Genomic DNA, 18,221 nt, shown 5'->3' with positions numbered 1-18,221 from the left:
ATAGACAGAAATTTATCAAGCAAAACTTTGCATTTTCCGGTACCAGCTTCTCTGTGTTGCTCTTCATTGTCTGACAATATAGTAAACCAAATATCTTGGATATACCTGGGTTTTGGACAGTTGATCAAACAAAAAAGCAATTTAAAGATAGTCCCTTTTAGGCTCATGAAATTGTGGCATTTTTTGTCCCTATTTCAGGTATTTTCTAGATTTATAATCTTAAACTTTAACCCTAAAATAGCAAACAGCAGCTGGCCTTGACATTGGCTCTTGAATGCTGTTTGACTGCTCTGTTTTCCCTAAACTGGCTATACTCAATGTTGACTACAAGTGACACAAGACCAGCTGGATATCAAAAATTCCTCCTCTCTGAAATGGCTTGCAAGAAGGCACGTCAGACTCAATGCCGGAGAGGTGGCGATTCAGTCTGAATATCAGGCCATCCCATCACACCCATGGCACTTGTGCTTGTTCTGTCTAAACTCTTCACCATATGCCGCTGATCACAGTCTTCAAGTGGGACAAGCGTTTTGTGTGCTTCTCACACCCCTGAGGCAGGCTGCTATTTTCAGCAGGAGTTTATATGACTGAGGGAGGCAGTTTGTGAAATGTGCACTGTTAAACCCTTTCAAACATCTTGAAAATTATAGAATGAAGAGACCATTTAACTCAATACCTCAAACACCCATAATGACAAACTAATGTTCTCCCTGTTTCTAAAATGTGCTGCCTCACTAAGACACCATTGATTTGTCTCTCTGAAAGATCAAGCAAAAACAGCTGCGTAGTTATTTTTCTTGTTTTTTTTGTATCTGATTTTGTTCAGTGACTTTAGGAATTCAGGAAATGTTGGTGCTTTGCACCCTTTTAAAAAGAGATTGATGCATTTAACCTTAAGACTTTTATCCACGGGAATAAGCACCTTGGTGTCTTTCCCAGTGATGCTTGAAGGGGTTATCAGTTTAGAGACAAGTTAACCAGTGACCTTCAAACTTTAAAGGGAAGAAATGTATCAGTCCTGACAAGAGTAATGGGGTTTGGAGTTAGAGGTTCAGGAAATGTTGGTTGACATTCAATCTATCCAGTCTTCAGATTTGAAATCATTACATTTTTAATTGTCATTTTACATTAAGATTTAAAGCTGTAGTTTTGTCGAATACACATTTAGAACGGCACGCAGCAGTTTGTTCATACGGATCGGTCTTCCGTTCATTTGTCACGTTTACATCGGCCACAAGAAGGCTACAGTGCTACACTAATTACTCAAAAAAAGATTAAAAGTGATCCGAGTCAGTTAAAGACTCGAACTTCCCAACACTTAGTTCACTTGTAATTGATCATCTTCGCCAACCAGGCCGATGGTTTAACACAAACAGAGAGAAGAGATATCCGTTTTGCTGCTGAGACAGAGACAGGACTTGAACGAAGTTAATTTTCTCCTGATTTATGTGTCTGACAAATGTCTATTCCAGTGTCCGAATGTTCAGAAGATATGTGGCTTGTGAAAATTGAGTCCAGTATTTACTTCTGTGACTATATGGGGTGAAAGAATCACTCATAATGTCTGCTCGCGTTCAATTCCCATCTGTATGTCCACCTGACAGATAGAAAATTAGTCTTCAGTGTGGCGTCTATTTTTAAACTGCCTCTGGCTACAAACACATTTTAGCAAGCTAATATGGTAAATGTGTTACCAAACAATAGTGTAGTGAATATACTTTAGCTACTGACTGCTAATTAGGCTAATTGTTTAGACCACGTATCACCTCAGAAAATATTGGGCTCTCCATGTACCACCATTATGACTGTAGTGTGAAAATACAGTATTTCAACACTGCGGTCATCACGTATGTTAGTGGTAGTGGTTTGAGAATCACTGGTTTAGACCAATGACAATTTAAAGAATGGACAGAGCATGAGTGACTTCACCTGTAGATTTCCAATGTGCTGTTTTAAAGCTGAAAATATGCAGCACTGACCACCACCATGTTGGATGTACTGCTTCTTCTGCCTCTCGCTATCTGATTATCAGCAAAGACGTAGATTATCGGCTCATCAAAGATGGGCCAAATGATGCCTGGGTACTCGAATAAGCCATTTGTAATGGCACTTGCCTGTCAATCAAGTGGTGACGCTGTTAATTGTGGGTAACTTTAAGCCTAAATATCATCTGAACTTGTAAGTGAAAAACAAAATTCACCCTGTGCAGTTGTCATGAACAGGGAAATTAGCTATAGGGACCAAAAGCATTTCTGAACCAGGCTGTAAACATGTTTATTTCTGGGCATTTTAACATGGGCACTTACGGAGTTTCCACATGAGGAATTTCAGTTTTTAGCACTTCCACATTGGCTTCTCTTCCCAGCCTTGGAGGTTGCCACTTGGTTTAGACTAGTCTTTGCCAATATTTTCTCCATTTTTGCTTTGTGTTCCAATAACAGTTAAGCAAGCACTGGTCAACTATTTCTGTTTCTGGACTTAGATATGCTCACTACCAGGCTTGTCTATGTTCAAAAAGCAAATACATTTTGAAGATGGTTAAAAGATCTTCATAATGTGGTTGTCTTTTCAGCATAGATAAGCCCAGCACATAGCATATCTAAGTTGACCAAAGTTCTGTCTAAGGAAAACTGAATGAGAGCCGTCACACACCCAATACACCCCCCTGTTGCTGGATGATGAAAGGATGATGAATGGTAATATAATAGATGGCCCCTAGTTATGATTCAATATTATCATGCATTTTTACATCATCCCACCAACTGAAAAAAATATCTTTAGTCGCTAATCGCTACACAAGCTCATTAAGTATGCTATATGAAAAGGGCATGTCAAAAGTATTGATACTTTGATTGTTTGAACACTGTGTTTAAAACACTTTGATCTTTATTACTAAACCATTGCTAAAAAAATACCAAAAAGTAGCAAAATTATTAAAAAACAGATCTACAATTAGAACGATCCCATTCATGATTCATTAACAAGTGGGAAATCTCCTACTCACTTATGTCCTGCTGTGCAGTCTAATAGAGACACACAGAAGGAGAGGCGTCAGCTTTTTCTTTTCTTTTTTTTTAAAATAACACAGCACGGACTGCAAAAATACACATGCATTGTTGATGCTGATGTCATTCGGTACCATATGGGTTTCAATAGGCTCTGCCTCCACGTGGCTCACCTGCTGCTGTGAAAATAAATATAGTATAATATTATATATACTATATAAATATAGTAATATAAAACTGACCAGAGTTACACTCATTCCATGGGAAACTGTAGCTGGTCCTACACTGGTATTCAGTGACTTTTTCCAGTATCAGCACTGTGTGCAGGTTTCCCTTTTTTTTCCATTTTGCCATACTATTATGGAGTATTGTTTTCTTTAGTATGATAGAATTATCAAAGTTTAAAATTATGGCACCACGACAACCTTAGCTGTAAATGTGAGCCAATCAGAGTGAATGAAAACAAGTTGTAGCACCTAAAATCTAAATGTTAAAAAGCTCCACACACCTGAGGAGATGCAGATTTGGGTGACAATTATCTGTGGGTTCAACATTGTTATGGAATTTTCTATCCTTAGGTTACTTGAGGTCACGTGTGAGCCGCGTGGTCCCCGGCAGTATTAATTGTTTGTCTTTGACTAGGTGCCACCATATCTCAACACTGTGGTGGCCATGGTCGAAGAGGCCTGTTGCTGCCTTCCTAGTCATAAGAGATAGCTTGATGTTGATGTACCAATCTGCGTAAACAGACATCTGTGTCTCCAGACTAGAATGTGTTGACAATAACACCTCCAAGAGTAAAGACATTCTCTTTGACTCATTCTGGGCGTATAGTATTTTGGGGTGTGATCTTTGGGTTTAAAGTTTATCCACCATCACAAGTTCATCAGAATGCGAGACCGACTCAGGCACTTCTGATGAACTTTGAGAGTGTCTCTAATTCTCCTTGGCCAAGCATCAATAAATAATACAGCATAAGACATCAGAGGCTCCTGAACACTTTCTTCCCTCCTGACCTCACCATTGACCTTTGACTTCAGCAATTTCTCCACAACAAACATTATAAGTGATTCTTTTCACATCACACAAAATACCTTTTTCCATTGTTGATATTAAAATATGAACCAGTACGGTTTATATGAGGTCAGTAGATATTGAAGATCTTGTAATATCTAGGTCGACAGAAGAGGTCAACAGTAGGTCACTTACATAAACCATTGTTAAATATGAGGACAGTTCCAATATCTTAGTCACCATTCATTCCATTTCCAGTGTTGCTCTGCTTTGTTACAGCCAGCTGCAGCACCCTGATTCGCATCAACCGTCCATTGACTTCTTCTTTTTTTTTTTTACCCCATTTTTATTCATCAAGGGAGTTCTGCCATTCAGTGTGTTTGTGTCACTAGTTAGTTTTTTGTGACATAAGGAGTTTAATTTTGAGTGTGTGGGTTAAGATTAATGTCAAAGGATGTAGTTAAATCAATGGATGATTAAAAATAACATGACATGTTTTATCCCGTCTGCATTGGAGCTACTTGAAATCAATCAACTATGAGTGATATACCGAGTTCCCAGTCTGTTGATGTTGGGGAAGTGTCACTGACTCCAGACATATTAAGCTTATATATCATATATCAGTGCTTAATATGTCTGGAGATAGGAAATGCATTTTTTTCTGTAATATATTAGGTGGTGAAATAGTGCTTACATAAACCAGCACTTGCTTTAATAAGACGATATACCACCAGCACTTACTGGGCACAGAGCTCACATCAGAACACAATCCTTCCTGCGGGTTGACTAAATCAAGCCTAGGGGATGGACGGAAGTTAGAGGAATTCATAAATGTCATTTATTATGATTTGACAGCTGTTTTATAAGCTGCACCTGTTTGAGGACAGGAATCATGATTAATGATTGTCTCCTGGAGATAAATTCAGGAAGTCAGTCTTGCGTAAGCCTGTTTCCACAAACTGGAATGAGGGATCAGCAGACACAAGGAGACGTTAACATAAAAAGCTCACAACTTTTAAGCAGTACCAGAGTATTAGATTTAGGGAGGAGAACACCTTTGTCTATGATATATTTTTGGACATCCTTCATTAATTTATTCTTCATGTTTTAAGAGGTACACTGGACTGCACTGGGTTGGATACTTGGGTAAACCAAATAAAAGGTAAAAAGTTATGGGAGAAACAAAAATGATCATAATCTTCTTATGTTAATCTTATAATTCAATTATACAATTTTAGAACAGCTCACCAGCATGTAGAGAAGATCCCCTGCTGTTAAATCCATCTTAATAATTAATAAAGATATCCAAACTGTGCCAGCTGTGCATAAAATACACAGGACTTCAGAAGTATGAGTGCATGCCTCAACCAATTAGTTGTGTTAAAAGGGTGGAAACATAATCTTTACTATTTTTTTAAAAGGTATCTTATCAGCTGTTTATTTCCTCAGGCTGTTGTGCATCAACACTGCCTACACCAGCAATCAGCTCAGGGTCTGTTTAATTGTTGGTACCCAGTGAATCGTGTCCAGTACTAAGCTTTTGAGGCTGCAGGGGGTGTTAGGGGTTTGCAAAGCTGGACCTGTGCAAAAAAAAAAAAAAAAAAAAAAAAAAAAAAAAAAAGAAAAAGAAGAGACACCAAAGAAGCAAATGATCATGTTTAGAACTTGATCAATGAGCATGCAGTTCAAGGTGTGCCTTGTGTGATAGCTGCTTCTGTTGGGATTATTTCTTATGTATGTTAGTAGTTTGTCAAATTTATTTTTTTATGTCTGCTGGAAAATGTTGGGGATAAATACATTTTGTTGTATTGAACTAAACTTAAAGAGCAACTTCACACACATTCGCTTTCCAAATTCCAAAAATGCACTGCAACCCAGACACCTTCAAAGCATCATTCTAACCCACCCACATGTTATGTGAATGCCTTGATTAAAGGTTCAGGCACAGAAATCATGGCTGGCTCTAATCCAGTTTCTTGTTTTCTAACCCATTTGTTTCTTCTTTGACTCAGTTCTCAAAACCCTTCCTCCATAACACCTTTAGCTGCTTCCTCCAGTCCTAAATTACAGGAAGGGGGGCGATGCAGCCATAATGCCTCATTGAGACATGCCTCCACACTGAGTATCATCCTGGGTTTTCAGCAACCCTGTATTTGATCAAACACTTACTTACCATTTCAATAAACTTTGAACTTTGCATTGTTTATTTAAATATGTTTCACTGGTGCTACCTAAGCCAACGAAAGCAGTGACTTTAGTCTCCACAAATGTGCCGCCTTCACAGAAGGTCGGGTGGTCTACAGGCTTATTTAATGTATGCTGGAAAAGGGCAAATACCTACTATTGCAATGACTACTATAGACAAGCAGAATAAAGTGGATAGAATAATGAAGTGACTGTACAGAAAGTTTTGTGTGAGTACCTTTGGAAACCTTCTTTATGTGTCATCTATCATCTAAGAGCACTACACAGCTGGTACATGACAAATGTGGCTTATACAACACGTGGGCATATTAACATGTGCTCAAGTAGAAACAATGACTCACCACAGTTCTCCTCATCAGCCTGATTTCCACAATCATCAATGCCGTTGCAGTGCATCAGCTGAGGGAGACACACAGTCAGGTTGCCACAGGGGAAATATCCAAGGGGGCACGACGCCTTCTCCTCTGTGATATTGAGCGCTGTAAAAAAAAACAAAAAACAGAAAGATCCAAGAGTAAGATTATAAATGCAAAATTTCCACCACTCACATTTATCAGAGGCATAATGAGAGCCCTCAAACATTTCAATAAACACATGGAGTATGTGCATCTCATTAACTTGCATTCGTCCCTCTCCACATCACTGGGGTCTATCAGTGCCTTGGAGAGCTATTGTTTGTGTGAATAATTGAGTTGCTGTGTTTTGTTAATCAAGAGTGTTGCATGTTGTACTGTACCTCAGTCTTAATTATGTAGAGACTTGGAGCACACAGCAAAGATTGACAAGTCTGGTAAATGTAAAACAGACTTCATGTGCCATGCAAGCTGGAAGGGAAAATTACTCATTCCCTCATTTCACCCAGTCGTCATTATTAAAATGTCTTATTCCCATGCCATCGTGGGTCTGCCTTATTATGCCTTTGGTTCAAGATATAGCAGACAGGTCAATGATGAGCCAACCACAGATTACACCTATCCTGTTCGCTGCACTGGCATCCCATTAAGATCTGAACAGAATGTAAGATTCCTCTCATCATCCGTGGGGCACTTAGCAATCTGGCTTCATGTTAAAACATTAATTTATCATGTTATTATGTCCCAACAAGAGATCTCAGTCTCCCTTTTTGTCCCTGATTAGGACCTTAAAAGGATAGTTAAGATTTTTTAAAAGTTGGTTGGATTATCATGTTCACTTTATATTATTAATATTCATATTATGGTCACTTTCCTTTGCAATATTTCATACAGTAGGGTCACCTGATCATGTCATAGTTTAAAATCTGTATTTATATCTTCCTTTCCGATTACATGTGCAATATTATTTATATCACTCCACTACTTTGAAATTTTCTACCTTAGTACTTGTTTTGAAAATCTGTGCACTTGTCTGTGGATTGTCTGTTGTTGTTTTTTGCCCCTTTATTTGATTTTATTTCTGTAGTGTATATTACACTTTCTGCTGTAACAACTGAATTTCCCCGTTGTGGGATAAATAAAGTATTATCTAATCTAATCTAATCTAATCTAATCTAATCTAATCTAATCTAATCTAATCTAAAGTACTTATGCATAGTCAGTGTGTTCATTACAGTAGAAACGCATTTTACCTTAGCGCTACATTGTCTCTGACAGTCATAGAATTTACGTATTCCTGTGCAGTACACAGTGAATTATACTCTGGATCTGGCTTCAGTGAATTATCATGCCATAATGTCCCAGTAAGACATCCCATGCCTTTTGTCCACAGTAAATTATGCTGCACATCTGACGGCAAGGTAAAGCAGTGAGAATATGTTTACATGTGCTTAAACGGATATTGATTTCTTTTTCAGGCAGGTCTTGGTTTTTCTGCCGACCTGTCCACAGCACAGCAAATCTGTCCACAGCAGTGCTTTGCTCCATTTCAGTGCCAGGACTTCTGTCTGCTTCTTAAAACCAGGAGCGCACTGATATGTTCAATGTGAATAAATATTATTTTGTGGGGGGTGTTGTTTGGCTCAGTTGGTAGAGCAGCCGCCCCATGTACAAAGGCTCAGTCCTCGCTGCGGCAGCCCAGGGTTAAAATCCAACCTGTGGCTCTTTCTCGCATGTCATTCCCCATCTCTCTCTCTCCACATTTCCTGTCACTCTTCAACTGTCTCTATACAATAAAGGCCAAAAGAATATCTTATCTAAATAAACTAAGCACAACAGTCCACATGACCAACCAACAACCTGACCGCGGAGGACTGTGTATTCACAAATAATGCTATAGACATAGTGATTATCCCCCAGTCGTAGGTTTAAGTTGTAGTGGCAGTATAATCTGCAGCAGTTTTTTATACAGCTAACATGCCTGTCTTTCAAATTTCAGATATCTAAAATGATTCACCCATGGTGAATCAAACAAACAAACAATGAACTGGATTTAAAGGATAATGCTGATCTCAGAGTTCAGAAGCATCAATGTGGTCTGAGAGATAGCAAGCTCAAATAGTCATCATTGTGCAGACTGGTAACGCAGCTTCAAATGCGCACTGACTGAGTTTTGGGGCCAGCCGTATGGTTGCAATGATGCAGACATTTCCTTAGATCCACCATGCTATAGTGCTGGAACATTTTCTGTCAGCTCTTTATAATATGCGTGTGTGTAAGCTGTTGCATGCATGCATGTATCCAGGGAAGCCCCCTCTGAAAGTACGTCCCCGCAGGCACCTACAGCACAAATCATAGAGGCACTGGCAAAGCAGCAAGTATCTGACAATTCGGGACTGTGAAAGTGATGGACTAGCAGCAGTAGTGAAAACTAATGTCTCCAGCTACATTTCAAAAAATGGAGTTGACCTAGAATATTTCTAAATACATTTTGCTTTTTTGTTTTGCTCGTCACTAAAATTTTACAACTTTAATCATTTATTTTACCCCCAGTCTAGTTGACAGACATTCTGGGAAAAATAGGAAATCAGAAGAAGACTCGATTCAACCATAAAGTAATATATCAGAGTCTATTCTATTTTTTTTCTATCTCAGACTATTTATTTATCCAATATGCAGTGCACGCATTTTTAATTTATTCATTATTTTTTAAAATATTTTTTAAAGCGTTATTTTGATAGAGGCAGCTGAAGAGTGACAGAAATGTGGGGAGAGAGAGATGGGGAATGACATGTGGGAAAGAGTCAGATTCAAATCCTGGGCTTCCACAGCAAGGACATTGGCTTTGTTTTGCTTCAGACATGCGTCACGTTTTAATGGGTAGTTTCCAGTTAAGTGCTGGCAGTTAACTGACATTAGCCATAGAAATGAATCATATTGTAAAAATCCTCTCTCTTGGCAAATATAAAAATCAATTTTGGACTAAACATTCTCTAGTGTGTAGGATGTGTGATGCCTGCCACTACATCACAAAAGGCAAATTATTTAAGTCTAAGGAACTCAGATGATAGTTCTGGGCTTACATAATACACAAGCAAGATGGGACGATTCATAAATTTATAATTAGTGAAGAAAAGTAGTGAAAACCAATAGTTATGACAGAAATATTTCTTTATAAAAGTCTGAAAATATGTAACCCTCAAGCCGAAACCATGCAAGCAGTAACCAGAAAACATTACAGGTGTCTTCAGTTGAAACTGCATGTGTTTTATGAATCATTTCTATGCCTATGGGTAAGAAACTCCTCATATCTCTAAGTTTGTCAGCAGGAGCAGGAAAGTTGTCTAAAACTGCCACAATAGCATCCACTCTCAGCCAGATACCGTACATTTTTAGACTTAATGGTAACAGAAGAGCTTCTATCAAAAAAAGGAGGTCTTGGATCACAGCAGTGGTGGACATTGGAATGTTTCTGCTTTACAGGAGATCACAAATTAACAACGTGCTTCAAGTGCAGTGCGGTTACATAATACAAATGTGCACCACATTCATATCACATCTTATGCTGCCTACATGTCTATATAGCTTTTCTTTACAGCACATGGTACTGCAGAAATGTGTCATTTATATTAAAAATAAAAGCCTGAACTTTTAAGTGTATGCTTGCTGTGTTTAAGGCTCCTGAGACCAAAAGCTGACATTTGGCTGTCAGACGCTGTAGCATCCATGCTGACAGTTGGTACAGACAGACCTCTAATGGACACCTGATCAAATGCTCTGCATCCTTAAGAAACTCAAGAAACATTGTGGAAGGACATGCAAAACAAGCTGTTCTACTACACCTTATTGTCTTAATGGAAAAATTTTCTTGGCTTGGATCACACTGAAGATTGCCAATAAATATTCCTTATTTTTACACCACTGGTTATCATCATCTATCATTTCCGTTTTCCAGCTGAGTTTCTGAGTGTGACATTTACTTTGTATGTCAACAAGAAGCTGTTGATCTAAGGGCACGCCTAGATAATTGTTAACCGTTACTGTCTGAGTATGTAATATATAAATTAGTGTGTAGTGAATGTTTGACACAAGACAGACTCTGCATCTCTTGATTTCTCACCAGATTTCCCTCCATCGCTCATTTAAAACTGAAAACAGAAGCTGATAAGAAAAGTGCCAGCAGCGCCAGATGCATCACAAAGGTGATGGTTAATCGCATGCCTGATGGCACAGAGACAGCAAATCAGGGTACTACATTGAGAGCTTCTGAAGAGTGGTATGCCATCTGTTGATTATGACAACATAAATAATATAATCAGTGTTAGTTGCATCCTCCTGTGATCGTTTTTTCATAGGGCAGCACACAGGATGGCCAGTTAAGATTCTGAAATGTGTTTTTTTCTTCCACAGATCTCGGACACGTGGTTTTAGCTCAGAATGCAAGAAAAGCAAACAGAGTTATGCAACATATTCCTGTCCTGATCAGCTCCTTACAGTATCATAAATGCATTTAAGCAGTACCTGGGCTGCCCCAATTTAAAATCAAACTCAAAACTCTGAGAAAAAAATCCAAATGCAGTAATATAAACCGCCCTACAGAATGCATTTCTAGTTTCTTTGGACTTCCATCTTTGCAGTCTTAGCTTTCATGCAAATATATATGAGGTAATTAATGTGCATTTTTGGGTAGGTTGAATTCTATCTACTTTAGTCCTTCAGGCACTTCCCGCTCCCATAAGGACAGAGACTAATAACAGCTCCCACACTGATGGCATGAATGCAGCACTACACTGCTCATGGAAAGCAATTTAAAGAGCTTGGGGGGGGGGCAAAAAAAATATATGTACCATTGAAAAGATAGACAAACACACACAAATCCCCAGCCCTACACACAATGAATGCTGTCTGTGTTTTAATCAGATTTTCCCCACAGCAGAGGATACCTCGTGTTGCCTCCCACTCATTTCAATCTCCCCCACTTCGGCGTGATTTAACAATATTCAGAGAATTATTGCAGTGGGTGGCATGTGGAAAACGTGAGTACAGGAGTATTTTAAACCAACACGTGGAATTATTATCCTGATGATAGGATAGTTGCATCGACAAGAACGAAGCATCTTAAACGTGTCAGTGGTAAAATCATTGAACCTCAAGGTTACTTCATTGAAACCCGACTGTGCTCCAATCAGGACAGATTTGACGGACACTGCGCTTCAGGTATGAGCTTCAACGACTTGGTATTTTCGTCAAAAAAGAGGAGTTGGTGAACTTACCCGATACTCCATAAGCGAATATCACCGCCACATAAACTTGCATGGTACCTCTTGAAGTTTTCTGGGGGTGGTGGTGGAAAAGAGAGAGAGAGAGAGCAGCGATCTGTATTCTCCGCTGCTTGTCCAAAACTGGTAACCTGTGCGTAAAAAGAAAAATCAGAACACCAAAAGTTGCGTGTGTGGCGCTGCGGGAAGAGAAGATGCATCCGCTTCACAAGCTCGAGTCCGTCTGCAGTTGGTTGGAAAGAGAGAGGATGGTCTAAAGGACTTTGCCACGATCTGACGCACGAGAAGCAGGAGCACAGGTGCAGCGCTCATGGAGGGGTGGGAGAGAGAGAGAGAGAGAGAGAGAGAGAGAGAGAGAGAGAGAGGTATCTATATGGGGCTCTGAAGAAAAGGATATTCAGCCTCTAAAAGAAACAAATGACCTGACCGATAGTGCTCATGAAATCATGTGATGTTAGTATTCACCAGGTGCCTATTGTCATCTCTCCAAGCTGAAGAGTTTCAACCCTACGTACATACATACGCTTGTAAAATCGGCTCTCTTCTCAACATATGCGCTTTTGCTGGGGTCAGAGGGCTGATGCATTTAAAAGCACTACAAACAATCTCCTAAATTGCTGCCTGAGAGAGCTTTTGTGTTTAATTTTTTCCAGGAAATCAAACAATCCCGGCATGATTACCTGTGAAATGTCTCCTGTACATTTGAAATCTTCAAAGTAATCAGCAGGAGAGTAAGCCAAGAGGATGTTGCCAGACTTTATCCTTTGTCACTGTTTATGTACACTGAACAAAAATATAAATGCAACACTTTTGTTTTTGCTCTCATTTTTCATGAGATGAACTCAAAGATCTAAAACATTTTCTATATACACAAAATAACCATTTCTCTCAAATATTGTTCACAAATCTGTGTAAATCTGTGATAGTGAGCACTTCTTTTGCTGATAATCCATCCCACCTCACAGGTGTGGCATATCAAGATGCTGATTAGATTTTAAAATGTTCAGTTTTATCACACAGCACAAAGCCACAGATGTCGCAAGTTTTGAGGGAGCATGCAATTGGCATGCTGACAGCAGGAATGTCCACCAGAGCTGTTGCTTGTGAATTGAAAGTTCATTTCTCTACCATAAGCTGTCTCCAAAGGCATTTCAAAGAACATGTACATCCAACCAACCTCAGAACCACAGACCACGTGTAACCACACCAGCCCAGGACCTCCACATCCAGCATGTTCACCTCCAAGATCGTCTGAGACCAGCCACTCGGACAGCTGCTGCAACAATCGGTTTGCATAACCAAAGAATCTCTGCACAAACTGTCAGAAACCTCAGGGAAGCTCATCTGCATGCTCGTTGTCCTCATCAGGGTCTCGACCTGACTCCAGTTCGTCGTCGTAACCGACTTGAGTGGGCAAATGCTCACATTCGATGGTGTCTGGCACGTTGGAGAGGTGTTCTCTTCACGGATGAATCACGGTTTTCACTGTTCAGGGCAGACAGCATGTGTGGCATCATGTGGGTGAGCGGTTTTCTGATGTCGATGTTGTGGATCGAGTGGCACTGCGTGAGGCAAATGGTGATCACACCAGATACTGACTGGTTTTCTGACCCCCTCAGACCCCTCCAATAAAAGAAAACTGCATTTCAGAGTGGCCTTTTATTGTGGCCAGCCTAAGGCACACCTGTGCAATATTCATGCTGTCTAATCAGCATCTTGATGCCACATCTGTGAGGTGGGATGGATTATCTCAGCAAAAGAAGTGCTCACTATCACAGATTTACACAGATTTGTGAACAATATTTGAGAGAAATGGTTATTTTGTGTATATAGAAAATATTTTAGATCTCTGAATTCATCTCATAAAAAATGGGAGCAAAAACAAAAGTGTTGTGTTTATGTTTTTGTTCAGTGTATGTGTTCAGATAAAAGACTTGCTTGCAGGCAGTAGCTTTGGTCTGACAGGCAGGGTGATCCATGCCTGAAATCTGATTCCTCTTATCTTCTACCCTCACACAGTTACAGTCTATCTTCTCAGTCCATATGTCTGCATTCTGTAGCCTCTAACGTTCACCTACAGTGAACACAGTGGTACACACTCTGCCCGACTCTGCAGTTCTGTTGTGCCTTTGTGACCCTGGACTGACTGGGCACTCACTCTCCAAACAGCACAGCGGTAGAAAGGGTAGACAAATTTTAAGGTCCTTGTGAGTATGGACTCCCATACTCACATGTTATGGTCCCATCCCATAGGATCTGTTGGGCTAACCTCAGGACTGTAGTTTTTCCTCACTTGAACCGAGGGTCTAAGGACAAAGGGGTGTCACTCCCTGTACAGATTGTAAAGCCCTCTGAGGCAAATGTATTTTGTGACATTGGGCTATACAAATAAAATTTGTTCTGATTAGATTTAGTTAAAAAGCCACAATAGCATTTATGTCTGGTGCCTAAACAGGCCCTAAATCCTCAGTGACTTCTACCAGTACACCATCCAGAACCTTCTGACAGGTTGCTCCACCACCTGGTGCGACAGCTGCACCAGCATGGACCACAACAAGGCTCTAGGAAGGTTAGTGTGATCGCACCAGCCTGAAGGTACACTGCAGGTACACCCCTAGCTGTACACCCAGCTGTAACAAGTCTACTCTCCCTGATAACCTCTGGAAGATACAGTCATAAATCATTTACCAGTGACTGAGGGACATTTTTTCTTTATTATTATTTTTTACCAGGTAATAAAACTGAATAATACAACTCAATTATAAAATAACATACAAGTACAATCTAATATCCTTACACCATTCTAACAAATGACTGTCTGCATGTATGTGTTGCCTCTTCTATAATAGAGGGGTGAAGTGTGGTGGTTAGGGGGTTAGGCTGTGGTGGCTTCTGGGGCTTCAGCCCTGAATGTTTTCTTAAGAGTCCAGAATCTTTTAGGTTTAAAACAACTCAAACTTTGTGTCATTCCATCTCAGTCTCTCTGACCAGACTAGCAAATCAGTTAGGTGTCAGCATGTAAAGGTCTGCCCTACCATTGTCCTGGGTGTGTTGTTAACTTGCATGTGTCGTGTTACATTCTGATGTGTAACCTCAATGAGCAAGCTTTCTACTATCCTACTATCTTATGAAGTCTTTTCATATGGAGTCAACCTCAGCTGCCATCCACAGAATGTAATTCAGCAGCATCAGCATCAACATCAACAGTGAACAGATGTGTCAGGGGACAGCTTTGTCAATCCACATCTATAACACTGAAGAAAGAAGTCCTTGTGAACAAACTCCTGGACCCTCATATGTTTAAGCTTCTGTACTTGTATAAGCATTACGAGTAAATATCTTGTTAATTCAACTTTATAGAGCATAGTAGTGTCTTTCAACTCATTGCACATTTGCCACATAGATCCTGTCTCAGTTCACCCATGTCACCACTGATCTCCTCCTCTCGCTGACACTGGTCATCTTTACTATTCTCATCCTCATTACAGCTTTTGACACCATCAACCACACCACCCTTTTCTCCTGCCTTGAATCATCCTTCAACAGCATCCTCTACATGCCTACACTTGGTAACATCATGCACCATCATTGTTTCCACTTCTACTGCTGGTGCATCCAGCTCTACATCTGCACTAAATTCACCACCACTGCCTCACTGAAATGTATTAATGGGTGTAAAATAAACTGTGAATCAGACTTGATTTTTATTGGTCCCAAACCCCTCACCAATACTACTCACAACTTCTGCCTCGCCATCAATAACCCCAGTTTTTCTCACTCCCCCTAAATTTGCATTGGAGTCATGCATTGGAGTCATTTTTGACAGCAACCTCTCTTTTGAACACCACGTCAACTACATCACAAGAGCAGCTCATCTCTGCCCATCACTCATCTTCTCTGCTGCTGAAACTTTGAATAATTTCTTGGTCACATTCAGAACAGACTACAGCAGCAACATTTCTTATGGCACATCATCCAAACTGAATAAAATCCAGCATAACCAGAACTGTGACCACATCACTCCTGTCCTCCAAAAACTGGCTGCCTGTCCCACAAAGGATCGGATTTAAAAAATCTTCTCCTAACTCACAAAGCCCTCCATAACCAAGCCCCCTGCTTCCTCACTGATCTAACCATCTCAGTTCCTGTCCTGCGACAGAGTTTTCTCCACTGCTGTCCCCAACTTTCTGGAGCTCTCAAATCAAACCTGTCCATGTTAAAACTATTATTTATTATTACCACAATTATCTTTATTGTTGTTTTAGATTTACAGCCTACATATTGACTGTATTGACTCCATTCTTAGTAGGGCTTTCCAGATGTTTAACAACCGCCCAGTGCCAAACAGCAGACAGACATGCATGTAGCAGCTAAAGAACCATGTATATATGTCAGGAGTTGGTAGAGAAGAGAAACAGAAGTAAGAGAGTACATGTTAGACAGTTAGTCAGTCAGCCAGACATGACTCAAAATGAATGCAAATGTTACATGTCTACGATGTGTAAAAAGCAACTGCTAACATGTTAGCCATAGTTTATAGGCAAGTGTGCCTTTTTATTGATGTATTTAATACACCCGACAAACCGATACAACCATACAGCATGGTCACAAGACTGTGTATGCAATGAACTGAAAGAACAGCTTCACCAAATCTCTTCAACCTTAAAAGCCCTACGAAGTAGTCCCTTAACATTTTCTACACTAAAACCTTACAGTTTACAGTCTTTGTAGAGCTTCAGATTGTCAGATCATTAGATTCAAACAAGCCCTGTGGGGGCTTGGCAAGCTTTTGTAGCTTGTAATGTTTTGGCAGTCCATAAATTGCTTGAATTACAACACTCAAGGCATCCTCTAAGACATCTTCAAATCTTCTTTCTGTCCTTGTAAAAGGGGATTGCTTGTTTATTTTTAGGTTTTGCTGCTTTAGTATGCATTTTACAGTTACAAATCCGCAGGGTAAAATAAGGAGAAAATACAAGCATGACCGACCAGGCGGTGTGGGGTTAGACATGTATAGTTTCACTGAGATCTTAAAGAGTTAATTTTTAAATATTTACCAATTAAATTCCCAGTGAGCCTAATTAGGCTAGACTTCGGCCTTTTGAATCCCCTGCTTACTTCCTGAAACATGTATAATTACTGCTGTCGCTGTTATTTAGGGACACAGTGGTCATGTATTTTTAGAGACTATGGCAGCAATAAATAAATAAATAAAAGACTATGGCTGAGAACTGATATTGGTGCCAACATAATTACTTTTGGCAATCTAAACATGTTATAACCCCAATAATGTTTTGATTGGATTATGTTCCATACTTGCAACCTTGAGACCTGAAGATTTTGAAAACTACCTGGTGGTTCTTCCCCAGAAAGATTAGATTTTTAGAGACTTTGTTTGCTGAATTCTGGTGACTTTGAAGGAATGAAGATAAAATATATATGCACTGCAGCAGCTTCATTACGTTGATTACTTTAAGTATTACTTTTAATTCTAAGAAGAGAATAGGCTACAGATCTCTGGCTTCAAGTGATTTTCTTCAGTTCAGTTTTTATTTTCATTTTGTTCTTCGTATTTTTGCCTGTGCCCTTGTAGAGGACTCAGCGTGTCACTGCAGCCGTATTGTGCCCACAGCAGAACGTGTCCATTACAATCAATTGAAGCTGCAAATACAGAGCCTTCACTTGATGAGGTTAAAAAAGAATTCTCTCTCTCTGGGGTATTTCAGCCAGAAACAGGTTGTGATAACAAAAAGGAAAAGAAGTTGGCACCCTGGGAGGAAACCGGGGAGTGTGTTATGTCCACAGACATTTTTACAGTGTAGCTTTTTGAACTGTATGGAAGTCACTGGGAGGTTGGAGTGTATGGGGTGCCGTTTGTAAAGCGTCTCGCTCTGAAAATAACAGCAACATTTTGTCACATTTAGCTAAAAAACAATGTTAAAAAAAACTGGTTTGAATTTTGATGAGGTCCTTTTTGTGCACATTTAGAAAACATATTTGTGAACTTAGAGATATTTTAAATAGTTAAATCCAAAGTGTAAATGTAAAATCTAAATGCTAAATCTAAATCTAAATGTAAAAATATAATCTAAATGTTAATCTAAATGTTAAATATAAAATCTAAATGTTAAATATAGAATCTAAATGTTAAATATAAATATAAATAGAAATTTGAAGCTAAATGTTAAATATATATCTAAATGTTAAATAAAATAAATATAAATGTTGAAGCTAAATGTTTGGGGTGAAACTAAATATTTAGCTAAAATGCAAATCAAATGCCGGTAACCGGAAGTGCCAAAATAAAAGCTCGAGGAGTTCAGAGCGTGATAGTGGCAAATAACGAATAAAACCCATCTTACCGG

At 39.4% G+C, this 18,221-nt stretch overlaps 1 protein-coding gene across 1 annotated transcript in view; it reads right to left on the bottom strand.

The window, feature by feature from the left end:
- rxfp1 (relaxin family peptide receptor 1) overlaps positions 1–12,155 on the bottom strand; it is a 61,705-nt gene extending 49,550 nt beyond the window's left edge. Inside the window, exons 1-2 of the mRNA XM_010747848.3 lie at positions 11,851–12,155; positions 6,566–6,703 (exon numbers count right to left, since the gene is read on the bottom strand). Of these exons, the coding sequence (XP_010746150.1) occupies positions 6,566–6,703; positions 11,851–11,893 (181 nt within the window). The 5' untranslated portion in view covers positions 11,894–12,155. The remainder of the gene's footprint in view (positions 1–6,565; positions 6,704–11,850) is intronic.
- Positions 12,156–18,221: the final 6,066 nt, after the last annotated feature.

This window comes from Larimichthys crocea, chromosome VII (genome assembly GCF_000972845.2).
Source record: "Larimichthys crocea isolate SSNF chromosome VII, L_crocea_2.0, whole genome shotgun sequence".
Lineage (NCBI taxonomy): Eukaryota > Metazoa > Chordata > Actinopteri > Sciaenidae > Larimichthys > Larimichthys crocea.
This window is presented reverse-complemented; position numbering and strand designations above follow the sequence as displayed.